This window comes from Mercenaria mercenaria, chromosome 17 (assembly GCF_021730395.1).
Source record: "Mercenaria mercenaria strain notata chromosome 17, MADL_Memer_1, whole genome shotgun sequence".
NCBI lineage: Eukaryota > Metazoa > Mollusca > Bivalvia > Venerida > Veneridae > Mercenaria > Mercenaria mercenaria.
In genome coordinates this window covers 6717581-6732717 of record NC_069377.1, presented here as the reverse complement: position 1 = coordinate 6732717, position 15137 = coordinate 6717581, and the positions used below count along the sequence as shown (strand labels likewise).

At 37.6% G+C, this 15137-nt stretch overlaps 1 protein-coding gene across 1 annotated transcript in view; it reads right to left on the bottom strand.

Moving 5' to 3' along the window:
* Nucleotides 1–399: 399 nt before the first annotated feature.
* The window catches only part of LOC123536577 (ecdysone-induced protein 78C-like), an 86672-nt gene continuing 71934 nt past the window's right edge, over nt 400–15137 (bottom strand). Inside the window, exons 4-7 of the mRNA XM_053528691.1 lie at nt 13947–14091; nt 12506–12669; nt 6800–6905; nt 400–1392 (exon numbers count right to left, since the gene is read on the bottom strand). Coding sequence (XP_053384666.1) covers nt 1103–1392; nt 6800–6905; nt 12506–12669; nt 13947–14091 — 705 coding nt within the window. The 3' untranslated portion in view covers nt 400–1102. The remainder of the gene's footprint in view (nt 1393–6799; nt 6906–12505; nt 12670–13946; nt 14092–15137) is intronic.

Below are 15137 nucleotides of genomic sequence, written 5' to 3'. Positions count from 1 at the left end.
GCTGTCAGTATGTAAAACCAGCTTTGGTATCACAACTTCCTACGTCACGTTCTCTAACACTCATGTTTCGTAATTACTGCAAAATAGGTTGCTAACCATGATAAGGCTAAACGAAGCCAACAATCTACAGTAGACAATAAAATATACCAGTAAATGTGGAGTAAATATAACTGTAAAGGTCTAATGTTTCTATTTCATACCACAGATGTAACTGTTAAAATGACATGTGAGCCATGCCATGAGAAAACCAACATAGTGGCTTTGCGACCAGTATGGATCTAGACCAGCCTGCGCATCTGCGCAGTCTGGTCAGGATCCATGCTGTTCGCTTTTAAAGTTTACTGCAATTAGAGAAACCGTTAGCGAACAGCATGGATCCGCACAGTCTGGTCAGGATCCATGCTGGTCGTAAAGCCACTCTGTTGGTTTTTTCATGGCGCGGCTCATGTATTCTATACTATGAATCACTTAAAACAAGAAATTAAATTTCTTTGAGAAAAAAAAGAAAAAACTTTCCTATCTGATCTGTAAAAGTGATATTTCTGTACAGGTTTAGTTCATGGCCTTGGCATTCATCGAAGGCGGGAAGTGCTCATCAAATAGTCACACCGTTCTTTTACCTCTGGCATTATCCAACATCGTTGTTTTTTTATCCATGATGTCCAAATAAAACTTAACAATTCAATTTGCAGCTTTTTGGACATATTTTTTGCAAATCATGTTCCTGCTCACCAAATATACGCTTTTTCCTTTTAATTCTTGCTTTTTCCAACATTTATTTTATGCTTCTCAATAAGTCGATAAATTAAAACAAAACTGTTCTGTTATTTTCACCTCTATTAAACGTAATTTTTTCAATGATTCTTGATCTGATGTCCAACACCTTCTTCTGTGGCTTGTTCTTTTGATTACAGTAAGAAACACCCGTATAGATATTTTCTTAGACATCACAGTAACAGCAGAATTTTCATAGCAAAAATACTGATGCTAACTTGTGACTGATTTTTCCTGATAATTTCCCTGATCAAATTCTAAGTATTCAAAAAAATCATTTTCTGACGTTCATTTTTCTAAAATGTTTACCCGAATGTGGAGTAGCGATTCATGATGACGGTGCAGTTTCTGTAGAATAAACAGGAAAGTCATTTTTCGGAATATCGTATATCTCTGAGAACAGCGGAGGTATTTTGCATCGGTGCCAGTGTGATCTGTAGTACTGTAAAAGTTCGTTATGATGCGAACCAAGGGTACGTAACTCTGATAATTTTACGAGCGCAGTGCCGAACAAGTTTTCTTCTGTAGAGTGGTTCCGCTTTAACTGCAATTTTAATGCCTCGATCAGTTTCTCCCAGAGATTTTCAACAGCTTTCATGTCTCGTATACCATGACGATCTGAAAATAGTAAACAATGAATTTCTCAGTCTACAGTTAGGAGATTAGCCTTAAAGATATAATTAAACCATTGGCCAATTCTAATATTGTAAATTAAATTTTGAACTTAGCAATTCAGACACAGGAAATACGAGACTTAATAGCTTTGGCATTTTACTTACTTACGGTATGTACATTTTGTTGCAGAACAATCAACAAGAACAGTTTTGCCCCTTAGATGGCCCCAGGTAATTGGGTAAGAAATCTTTAGAATGAAGTAAACAATTTATCCTTTTTCTGTCTTCACCATAAACAATAGGAGTCATCCAATACATTTTTTTTCCCAACATAAGTCATAATTTCTTATATCTTATATACATATTACTTCCTTAACCCTTAGCCTGCTGGCGGCAAGTGATTCTGCCTATGCGACCACTGCAGATCAAGATCAGCCTGCACATCCGTGCAGTCTGATCATGGTCTGCACTGTTCCCTATTCAGTCAGTAAATTTTCAGTGAACACCCCTCCGAATATTAAATGGTATTGCCCAAATTGAATGATGGACCAGTCCATTTTAGAAATTTAGCAGGGTAAGGGCTAATAAGCTTTAAAGGTCTCATAAAATATTATTTTACTCTTTAACAAAATCCCATATATCTACAGTATGATTCTTCTACTTTAACAGGAGCTGTCCGTAAGACAGCGCGCTCGACTTTTCTCAGTGCTTGACTCTGAATTAGAGCTTTGCCAGTAAAAAAATTCCAAGTTAAAAAGGGGCATAACTCTGTCAAAATTATAATCAGAGTTATGGGAATTGTGTCTCCTGGTGTAGACTTTGATAGTAAATAACTATTTAGAGTTTCAAGTCAAAAGCTTTAATAGTAACAAAAATATTTGACTTTTAACAAAAAATTCTAAGTTAAAAAGGGCCATAATTCTGTCAAAATTCAAATCAGAGTTATGGGGATTGTGTCTCCTGGTGTAGACTGTGATGGTAAATAAGTATTTTAAGTTTCAAGTCAAAAGCTTTGATAGTATTAAACAGAGATATTTGACTTTATCGAAATCTTTAACCAAAAATACTAAGTTAACAAGGAGCTGCGTTCAATAAACGCTTGATGCCCCCGGTGGCATACTTGTCGATACAAAGCAACCTAAGTCCAAAACGAGGTCAAGGTCGAAGTGAGGTCAGGTGATGTTTGAAGATGAGGAATGGTCACAGGTTACATCTGCATTAATATCAAGTCATTTTAGTAAGGGGTATTGATGCTAGACGAAACGGTCCCATTTGGTTAACCAAGAGATGGCCCATATAAAGCAACCTAAGTCCAAAATGAGGTCAAGTTCAAGGTCAAACTGAGGTCAGGTGATGTTTGAAGATGTGGAATGGTCACAGGTTACATCTGCATTAGTATCAAGTCATTCTAGTAAGGGGTATTGATGCTAGAGGAAACGGTCCCATTTGGTTAACCAAGAGATGGCCCATATAAAGCAACCTAAGTCCAAAATGAGGTCAAGGTCAAGGTCAAACGGAGGTCAGGAGATGTCTGAAGATGAGGAATGGTCACAGGTTACATCTGCATTAGTATCAAGTCATTCTAGTAAGGGGTATTGATGCTAGACGAAACGGTCCCATTTGGTTAACCAAGAGATGGCCCACATAAAGCAACCTAAGTCCAAAATGAGGTCAAGGTCAAGGTCAAACTGAGGTCAGGTGATGTCTGAAGATGAGGAATGGTCACAGGTTACATCTGCATTAGTATCAAGTCGTTCTATTAAGGGGTACTGATGCTAGACGAAACGGTCCCATTTGGTTAACCTCGTACGGACGGACAGGACGATCACTATATGCCTCCCGCATCAGTAGATGCCGGGGGCATAAAAAGGGGCATAATTCTGTCAAAATTATAATCAGAGTTATGGGAAAAGCTTTAATAGTAACAGAGATATTTGACTTTATCAAATTTTTTTTAAAAAAATTCTAAGTTAAAAAGGGGCATAATTCTGTCAATATTCAAATTAAAGTTATGGGGATTGTTTCTCCTGGTGTAGACTTTAATGGTAAATAAATATTTTAAGTTTCAAGTCAATAGCTTTGATAGTAACAGAGATATTTGACTTTATCAAAAACTTTAAACAAATTTTCTAAGTTAAAAAGGGGCATAATTCTGTCAATATTCAAATCAGAGTTATGGGGATTGTTTCTCCTGGTGTAGACTTTGATGGTAAATAACTATTTTAAATTTCAAGTCAATAGCTTTGATTGTAACAGAGATATTTGACTTTATTAAAAACTTTAACCAACGGCAACGCCGACGCCGGGGCGAGTGCAATAGCTCTACTTTTTCTTCGAAAAGTCGAGCTAAAAACTAAAAGTATTTGTCTGATGGAAATATTCAGTTCAGGCAAAAATTAAAGCCCCAGACATGTCCTATCATTCTCTTGGTATAAATTGCTTGTTTACATGGAGACTGTCACAAATCAAAGCTGTTCAATCAATACAAGGCTTTTAGGGAAATTTCTAAGAGTTATGATATTTTTATATGAGCCGCCCCATGAGAAAACCAACATAATGGCTTTGCGACCAGCATGGATCCAGACCAGCCTGGGCATCTGTGCAGTCTGGTCAGGATCCATGCTGTTCGCTTTCAAAGACTATTGTAATAGAGAAACCATTAGCGAACAGCATGGATCCTGACCAGACTGCGCGGATGTGCAGGCTGGTCTGGATCCATGCTGGTCGCAAAGCTACTATGTTGATTTTCTCATGGCACGGCTCATATTTTTATATAATCAGCTTCTCTGATATTTCTGTTATCCTGGCATAACGCTGAATTCTAACCAGAGTAATGATTTTTCTAGTATGCGAATCACATCTCATTTATAGCTACAACCAAAATAAGAGTGCACTTTAATTTCAGGAATCTTCCTTAGATATTACAGGCCATGGGTGTAAACAACCAAGTGCCTTATTTTCAGAATGTTAATAATTTTAGGTGAACGAGCATGGATTCAAACTCACATCCCCAGGTTTGAAAGGTTTGATGATCACCTTAACCCTGCTAAATTTCTAAAATGGACTGGTCCATCATTCAATTTTGGGCAGTACTACTTGTTCAAAGGGGTATTCACTGACTGAACAGCAAACGGAAGTGCAGGCTGACTAGGTCTAGTGGCATGTCTAATAATTAATGAAGCCCAGCAATAACGGCCAAAATTGAAGTAACAGTAGAGAAAAAGTATATCTGTATTATGTTAGAATTACAATTAAAAGAACACAGTCATTGCTAATTATTGTGTACAAGAATTATCCAGTTTTGAGACCCAACTCTGCTGAAAAACAGCAAATCTCCAATTTTTAGGACTCTGAACTTACAGCATGTACCGGTATATGCAATGGCCATAAGATCAGATTGTCAGATAAAACAAGAGCTCACCTTTTTATTTTGTGCTCAGGAAAGCTAGAAATGCCTTGGGGGAAGTTTGTTCTTTAATAGACTTAATTAAACATAAACTTAACAGACTTCATTAAACATAAACAGACAGGAAATCTAACATTTGCCATTCATAATTAAGTGCAACACTGATTCAAATGTATGTTAATGCATTCATTTACATTTAACTTTCAAATTTCATGAAGCTATTTGCTTTAATTTGCAACACCTTCTAGCATAAAATCTGCATTGACGTTGTACACACTATACATACCATACACCCTCAAATAAAGGCCCCTCCCCAATAAATATTCCCACTGTTTTATTTCCTCATAAGAATATAAATGTTAAACCATGTATTTGATACTGTTAGTCCAAAAATAAACGACCACTTCTAACTGACAACAGCTATGCTTAATTGGGCATAAAATGCCTGTTCACCAGCAGAATGGGTCAGGCCATTTATAAACAAAAATTGACGTATGGGGAATTCTTAAAATTTCATAATGTTCTTAAAAATATGACCAAAAAAAAGATAGAGCACCTATCTAAATACAGAATATGCACAATAATGCTCATAACAACAAGGAGCTACGTTCAATTAACGCTTGATGCCCCCGGTGACATCCTTGTCGATACAAAGCAACCTAAGTCCAAAACGAGGTCAAGGTGATGTTTGAAGATGAGGAATGGTCACAGGTTACATCTGCATTAGTATCAAGTCATTCTAGTAAGGGGTATTGATGCTAGACGAAACGGTCCCATTTGGTTAACCTCGTAAGGATGGATTAACGGGCGGACAGACGGACAGGCCAATCACTATATGCCTCCCGCATCAGTAGATGCTGGGGGCATAAAAACTGAAGCAGCAAATTATGAACAAAGCCACTATAACAAGAGCTATTGGAGGAGACAGCATACTGTTTCGATCTCATCTGATTTTGTGTTTTATGGCGTACCAATACAACTAGATGCTTGAGAGTAAAATCAGGCATATCTGATTAAACTTGAGCTATCTCTGGAGTGAGTAATACCCCCAATGTGGGCAATGATGTCTGACAAGTTTGAGTCAAATCCATCTTGTAATTAGAACGATAGAGTAAAAGTGTATCAAAACATTCATCCTGTACGAGTGCAGATGCAGAATGAATTGACCAAACGGACAGAGGGAGACAAAGTTTGGTTCTTTAACATGTCAAGTGTACTGTGCCAATACATGTGCAGCCTTCTTTCGTAGAAGTTAATCAAGAGCATCTCAGAAATTTCTAGTGCTTTGACTTGTGCCCTTCACCTCTGGATTGACAATCGAGACTGTTATAACCTCTAGACCGCCTGACTTCGAAAATGTACCTATTTTTCAAGGGTTATTTGCAGCTTGCAAGTAACCCTGGTAGCATTTGCATGATTTTACTTTCAAAAGGAATTTTTTGGAAGAATGCATCCTAAATTTCTAGTAAACACCAGTCGTTGCAAGCCGCCCTACTCATATTTATGATGAGGGACAAAATATCACCAACCAAGCTTTATTTCTTTTCATTTTTCACACAATGCACTAAATTTTTGAATATGTTATTGAAATATATAATCTGAATTTGAATTAAAACCATTTTTTTTTTTTTTTTTTTTTATTTATTTAACGTCGCACCGACACATGATAGGTCATATGGCAACTTACCAGCTTTAAATGGTGGAGGAAGACCCCAGCTGCCCCTCCGTGCATTATTTCATCATGACCGGGCACCTGGGTAGAACCACCGACCTTCCGTAAGCCAGCTGGATGGCTTTCTCACATGAAGAATTCAACGCCCCGAGTGAGACTCGAACCCACATCAATGAGGGGCAAATGATTTGAAGTCAGCGACCTTAACCAATCGGCCACGGAGGGCCCCCCCACCCAATACTTCTGTTAAAGAAATAATGCTAAGGATTTTGTTAAGATGCATACAGGGACCTTTGTCTTCTTGGGATTTTTTGTCCAATTCCCCATACATACCTGGTGTAGCTAGAATCACTGCTGTCAACAGACCAATCTCTGTATCATTGAGGTTCAGACCATTTATGTTGCCGGCTACATCAAACATTGCATTCACAAATTCAGCCTGCAATAAAACAAACAGTAAACATACTGAGTAAAAATAATAATAATCGAGCCATGCCATGAGAAAACCAACATAGTGCATTTGCGACCAGCATGGATCCGGACCAGCCTGCCTATCCGCACAGTCTGGTCAGGATCCATACTGTTCGCTAACAGTTTCTCTAATTGCAATAGAGTTTGAAAGCGAACAGCAAGGATCCGGACCAGACTGCAAGGATGCGCAGGCTGGTCTGGACCCATGCTGGTCGCAAAGCCACTATGTTGGTATTCTCATGGTGCGGCTGATATAGTCTGGAGCATGATTTATACCAGTCTGGGTTTTTTTTTTGCTACCACACCATCTCAATATCATTTTAACACTACATTTTTCATAATTAATAAAGATGGAAATGTATACTTTGGTCTTAATACAACAGCTGTCTAGACTGTCAAGTCAATAAACTTTCTTACAGATCTCAATGCCATGTACTATAGATCTCCATTGCCATGTATTATATTATAGATATAAATGTCTAAATGTATTATTTGTTAAGTTAACATCACTTTTCAGGAAGCAAAAGCTTAAAATAACCTGAAGTAGTTTTTATAGATCACCAGGGACTATATAAAGCTTTCATATTATTTCTTGGCAAAGGTCCCTCTTTTTTATATGAACAAGGCCCTGTAATACAGATATTATCTCTAAGATACAAAAAGAGATGACACTAGTAAGTGACAAGTGCCTCTGAAAATGAGTGCACTTTCCTGTACGTTAGCAGTTAGGATCCTTGTTTGTGATATTGACCACTCAGATAAAGTCCTAGCTTATGTGGGCGATACAATTTTTCTGGCTTAAGTCTTTTTGGGTTGTAAAATACCATTGCAATCTCTTCAACTGACTGAGATAGAGCTGAGACTACAGTGCTCCCTCTCTACTGTGGCCCTCTGAACAACAATTCCCTCCTTTCAACAACACTTGCTACAGACTCCAAAATATGCCAATTGTTCTTAATTTTACCTCTCTACAACAACTCCCTCTGAACAACAACCAAATTTTCCGTCTCCCAAAGGGTGTTGTTGTAGAGAGGGAGCACTGAAATAACATACCAAAGGAAAATTGCAGTTTTTAACATACTCCTATATTCCTTCTGTAAAAAAACAAAACAAAAGCTCTCTGGACAACTACTATGAAGCCTGATAATGAAATACAGTCAACATTGTATTAAGAGACCACCCATGGGACTGCTAAGAAGTGGTCTCTTAATGGAATGGTCTCTTAATGAATTTCAGTCAGATGAAAAGGAAAGTTATAACTGTTAATGTAACTGGTTTTATTATGAACATACATGTATGGTTTCAAAATCTGTTTTAACATCGTGAATACTTTTCCAAGTCCAAAAACCGTGAAAATTATGGCTAGATTGTTTGTCAGTTTGACTGATACAAAGGTTAATTGCATTCAGTCACGTGCAAAACGTATCCGCTAATTACACAGATGAAGAAATTCCCAGTAGAATTTTGGTACCCGGTCGCTTAATAGATACTTTTGTCGAATATTTTGACTGTTGGGACTACATTAATGTGGTCGCTAGTCGTTTAATATAAAAGTCGTTTAATGGAATGAATTTATATACTGAAAACGTTCGGGAGCAATTTTGACTGGTCGTTTAATACAACAAGAGCTGTCCATAAGACAGCCAAGCTCGACTATTGGAAATATTGTCCTAGAAGCAGGAAAATATTACCCAAAAAGGTTAAATATCAAAAGAGTTTTAAGTTCAAAAGGGGGAATAATTTGACCAAAATGCATATCAGTTATGGGACATGCTGCTATCAACTAGTTTTATAACCCCGAAGGCACATGTGAAGTTTCAATTCAATATCTGCATTAGTTTTGGAGATAGAAACTTGCATGTAAAACTTTAACCAAAGATTTCTAAGTCCAAAAGGGGGCATAATTTGCCCAAAATACATGCCAGAGTTATGGGACTTGATCCAGTGAGGTTAGTAATTCATCTAGAAAAGGAAAAAATAAGTTTCAAATCTATATGCCTTTTAGTAATAGCTGCATGTACTTGCATGCAAAATTTTAACCAGAATTTGCTAAGTCCAAAAGGGGGCATAATTTGGCCAAAATGAAGGTCAGAGTTATGGGACTTGCTGCTATCAACTAGTTTTATAACCCCGAAAATGTGAAGTTTCAAATCAATATCTGCATTAGTTTTGGAGATAATAACTTGCATGTAAAACTTTAACCAAAATTTTCTAAGTATAAAAGGGGGCATAATTTGCTCAAAAAACATGTCAGAGTTATGGGACTTGGCCCAGTGAGGTTGGTAATTGATCTAAAAAAAGGAAAAATAAGTTTCAAATCTATATGCCTTTTAGAAATAGCCGTATGTACTTGCACGCAAAACTTTAACCAGAATTTTCTAAGTCCAAAAGGGGGCATAATTTGGCCAAAATGAAAGTCAGAGTTATGGGACTTGCTGCTATCAACTAGTTTTATAACCCCGAAGACACATGTGAAGTTTCAAATCAATATCTGCATTAGTTTTGGAGATAGTTACTTGCATGTAAAACTTTAACCAAAATTTTCTAAGTCCAAAAGGGGGCATAATTTGCTCAAAATACATGTCAGAGTTATGGGACTTGACCCAGAGAGGCTGGTAATTGACCTAGAAAAAGAAAAAATAAGTTTCAAAGCTATATGCCTTTAATTGATGGCTGTATGTACTTGCATGCAAAAACTTAACCAAGGTGTGACGCCGACACCGACGCCAGGGTGAGTAGAATAGCTAGACTATTCTTCGAATAGTTGAGCTAAAAATCGCTTAATAGAGGTGGTAGCAAGTACGATGTCGACTGTAGGGCATATTTGAAGAAACTTGAGCTATCACTTGTAATGCACCATGTTTCACAGGATGCTGCTTACGATGTGCTGAAAAACCATTTCGAGTTAGAGATAAAGTGAAACTGCATCAAAACATACTGAAATTCTAGGCAAAAATGAGGCATAATTGTTAAAGTTATGGCCCCTGTGTCATATGATGTGGGGTAATATGAGAAACAAGTCTGAATCTTAAGTCTGAATCAGATCCATTAAGTAATAACAGAGATAATATTAAAATGCACCAAAACTTCAACTATGCTGTAGACATCGACACTGATGCCCGGTCAAGTAGGATTGCTTTTTATATACAACTGTATCTCAGTATCTTAAAGTCCAAGGGACCACACGTTTTACTTTCAGATAACTGAAATTCAACTTAAAATGGTATTTTTTTTGCATGTGTTTTTGGGACAGGACTTGAAAATATTGAGACAGCCTAAACTTTGAGATATTGAGTTTTAACTGTACTTTGTACAGATGAGCTAAAAAACATCTATAAAATCATCTTGCACTTTATGACCGAACTATCGTCTGCATTGTAAAGTAAGTCAAAAAAAATAAATACAGAAGACAGTAATATAAGACATTTTACAAATAACACTCCACTCCGTGAAGAGTAACTGATGCATACTTTTTTATAGTTCACAAGAAATTCTCATCTCTAAGAAACCAATTACAGCAGACGGTAATTTTTTCCCTGCCAATTCCAGACATTCCTCATAAAGATGATAAAGTACAACAAATAAATCAATCTCCTCTCCAGCTAATACTAAAGTACAAATAAAGACTCCTTTCCATTACAACAGAATGACAGTTCAAGCAAACCAGTATTTTCTTTGCTGGGTTTAATCCTTACCCTGCTAAATTTCTAAAATGAACTTGTCTATCTTTCAATTTGGACTGTCCATTAACTGTTAAAAGGGGTGCTTACCAAAGAGAACAGACTGAATGGTGACCTGTGCAGATCATGATCAGACTGTACAGACGTGCAGGCTTATCATGATCTACACTGGTCGCAGTCAGAATCAATCGTGTCCAGCATGATAAGGATTAACGTGATACCAACACAATTATGTCATATGGCAACTTTCCCGATTTTGATCCCAGGTGATCCATTGATGCTATACTGCCATGCAGAGGACTAATGCTTTTGACCTACTGATCTAAAAATAAATATGATTCATATACTGACCAATAGCACGTATCTATTTCATTTATGTAGGCCAAAGTTTCCTGTTCACTGTTAGTGTTCAGAAGTGCTGACAGAGAGACATAAACAATTTAACAAAGCAATGAAAGGAGTGCCTAACAAGGTCTGTCACTATTAGTGACAAATGTCCGAAAAGCATGTCCAAGAATGCTAAATAATGACTGCATGAAGAAAACCAATATGTCAAATTGTGACCCTGACCTTGACACAAGAGATCCCAGTCATTAACGACACACACTTGGGATTAGATGAACATTTGTGCAAACTTATTTCAAAATCCCTCTATGTGCCAAAAAGATATGGGCCAGGCGTGAGAAAAAAATCACTCATCATTTTGTGACCTTCACCTATGGTTAACTTTTGTGTCAAATTATTTTCAAATCACCCTATGAATGTTGAAGTTACAGCCATGACAAGTATTTACACGGACACACGCACACATACACACGGACGGACAGTGCGATTTTAATTTGCCCACCTTCGAGGGCATAAAAACAAGGCAGTCTGAAAAACAGCTAAATCCCTTGTCACTGTTATGGATAGTGAATGGGTAAACCCTTGACCTGTGACCTTCAACTGACATGGCTGACTCATGAATTCAGCACATCGTCTTGATGAGGTGAAAATTTGACCCAAGTCTCATGAAAATCCTTTAAGGGGTTTAGGAGATACAAAGCTCAAACCTTTGACCTTGAGTTGACATAGCTGAATCATGAGTTCTTGATGAGGTGATCATTTGACCGAAGTTTGATGAAAATCCTTCAAGGGGTTTAGGAAATACTGAGTGGACACAAAATGGAAGGCTCAAACCTTTGATCGTATGTTGTGACCTTGACCTTGAGCCGGCATGGCTGACTTATGAGTTCTGCAAATTGTCTTGATGAGGTTATCATTTGGCCCAGGTTTCACATCAATCCTTCAAGGGGATTATGAGATACAGAGCGGACACAAAATGGAAGGCTCAAACTCTTGACACAGAGTTGTGACCTTGACCTTGAGCAAACATGGCTGACTTATGAGTTCTGCACATCATCTTGATAAGGTGATCATTTGACCCAAGTTTCATGAAAATCCTTCAAGGGGTTAAGGAAATACAGAGTGGACACAAAATGGAAGGCTAAAACCTTTGACCCTAAGTTGTGACCTTGACCTTGAGCCAGCAGGGCTGAATCGTAAGTTCTGCGCATCATCTTGATGAGGTGATCATTTGACCGAAGTTTTATAAAATTCCTTGAAGGGGTTTGCGAGATACAGAGCGGACACGAAACAGAAGGCTAAAACCTTTGACCGAGAGTTGTGACCTTGACCTTCAGCCAACATGGCTGACTCATAAGTTCTGCATATTGCCTTGATGTGGTGATCATGTGACCCAAGTTTCATGAATATCCTTCAAGGGGTTTAGGAGATACAGGGTGGACAAGAAAGTGTTACGAACAGACGGAAGGACGGTGACCATTCCTATAACCCCCCACCACTTGTGGTGGAGGATTAACAAAGAATACAAAAAATGTATATCTACCGTATATACAACAGAAAGTTCTTCTTTTTGTATCATACTCCCATCTTCAAACGTAAGAACATTGTCTTCGGGCGAGAACATACGTGCCATACGAGTAATCCACATTTCAAAGAAGCTCATCTTGATCAATATCAGCTGATCATCTTGCGACAGTTCTAAAATACCTGGAAAATGGATATGTGTAGACATATTAATACCGGAGACCAGACTGGTTCAGGTAATTTTCAGCTGATGCTTATTTCTATAAATAGTAGTTTTCTACCTATCGTATTTATAGAATTTAAAGAAGTAATTCTGAGAAATATCTAAATAAGTGAAAATATCGGTGAGAAACCGATTATTATTGCTCAATTTCTCCAATTTCAAAATCTTCTATGCTCTTATGTCCTCAGTTTGTCACACAAGCCAATGCTATAAACAATCATTTTTAAAGGACTTTTTTTACCAGAAAAGTAAAAATACTTCAAAGTCACATTCGATTTTTGTTTGTTTTAGGTTTAATGCTGTTATTTTCAACAGTATTTCAGTTATGTAACAGCATGCAGTTAACCTAACCGGTGTTCCTGGATTCTTTACCAGTACAAACCTGTACTCCAAAAATAACTGCCAACTTCCCCACATGAATGAATCAGAGGTGGAGGACGAATGATTTCAGGCATCACATTTAATCTTGTCCTGTTACCTTATCCACCATTAACAAACATCAAATGAATGACTACCTACATAAAATACAGCTAAATCATTAATAACTGTGGAGGACAAAATTTCGTAGATTTTGTGACTCTGCCAATCCCAAAATCGAATCCAAACCAACAAAAGTTCCCATTCATCTTTCATTATCCATGAATACATTTCCTTGCTTAATAGCCACTTTGGCCCAAACTTTAACCGTTAGCCTGCTGGCAGCAAGTTTGTTTGTTTGTTTGTTTTGGGTTTAACGCCGTTTTTCAACAGTATTTCAGTCATGTAACGGCGGGCAGTTAACATAACCAGTGTTCCTGGATTCTGTACCAGTACAAACCTGTTCTCCGCAAGTAACTGCCAACTTCCCCACATGAATTATCAGAGGTAGAGGACGAATGATTTCAGACACAATGTCTTTTATCACGGAGAACATACGCCCCGCCCGGGGATCGAACTCGTGACCCCGCGTTCCGTAGACCAACGCTCTCCCTACTGAGTTGGCGGCAAGTGATTCTGCCTTTGCGACCAGTGCAGACTAAGATCAGTCTGCATGCACTGGTCCCTGTTTAGTCAGTAAATTTTCAGTGAACACCCCTTTGAATGGCCCAGTGGTTTGGCCCAAACTTAATGATGGACCAGTCCATTTTAGAACTTTAACAGGCTAAGGGTTAAAATTTCAAGCCAATGAAACTGATTTCACATAAAATAAATTGAATTAATTTTACATTTAGATTCAGGTCTTGCTAGAATTATTTACCTGGTATACGTTTCACAAATTCCACCATACTTTGTATTGCCGGAGTTGTAAGGTTGGCGTAGCATTGCCACATCAATAATCGTTGTGTCTCTAACTCCTCGTCCGAGAACTGTACTAAAGTGTCTGGAATCTCTATCTTGGTCATCTAAAATACAATTCTTGAAATATTATCCGCTGAACATTTCATTTTGGTGAATTTTACATCACAACAACATATTTATAGGTCACATGGTGCCTTTCCAGCTTTTGACAGAGGGAGGAAGATCCAGGGTGCCCCTCCAGGCATTATTTCGTCACAGGCGGGCACCAGGGTAGAACCATATTAGCCAACTGGATGGCATCCTCTCCTGAAGAATTCTATGCTCGAAGAGTGATGATGTTGAATAACTATTTTAAGTTTGAATCAAACCATTTAGTAAAAACTAAGATAGAGTGGAAGTGCATCAAAATTTTAACCTGAAGTTCTAAGTAAAAGGGGGCATAATTCATGAAATATTGGTGCAAGAGTTATAGCCCTTGTGTCATATGAAGTGGGTGATGATGTTGAATAACTACTTTACTAGTTAGAGTCTGAATCAAATCCATTTAGTAATAACTGAGACAAGAGTGAAAGTGCATGAAAACTTTAACATGAAATTCTAAGCAAAAGGGGGGCATAATTCATGAAATATTGGTACCAGAGTTATAGGCCTTGTGTCATATGATGTGGGTGATAAGGTGGAACAATATTTCCAGTTTAAATCAAATACATTTAGTAATAACTGAGATAGAGTGAAAGTGCATCAAAACTTTAACCTGAAATTCTAAGTAAAAAGGGGGCATAATTCATGAAATATTGGTATCAGAGTTATGGGCCATGTGGCATTATGATGTGGGTGATAAGGTGGAACAATATTTTAAGTTTAAATCAAATACCTTTAGTAATAACTGAGATAGAGTGAAAGTGGATCAAAACTTTAACCTGAAATTTTAAGTAAAAAGGGGGCATAATTCGTGAAATATTGGTATCAGAGTTATGGGCCATGTGGCATATGATGTGGGTGATAAGGTGAAACAACTATTTTAAGTTTAAATCAACTCCATTTAGTAATAACTGAGATAGAGTGAAAATGCATCAAAACTGTAACCTAAATTCTAAGTAAAAAGGGGGCATAATTCAAGAAATATCAGTGTGAGCATTATGACCCTTGT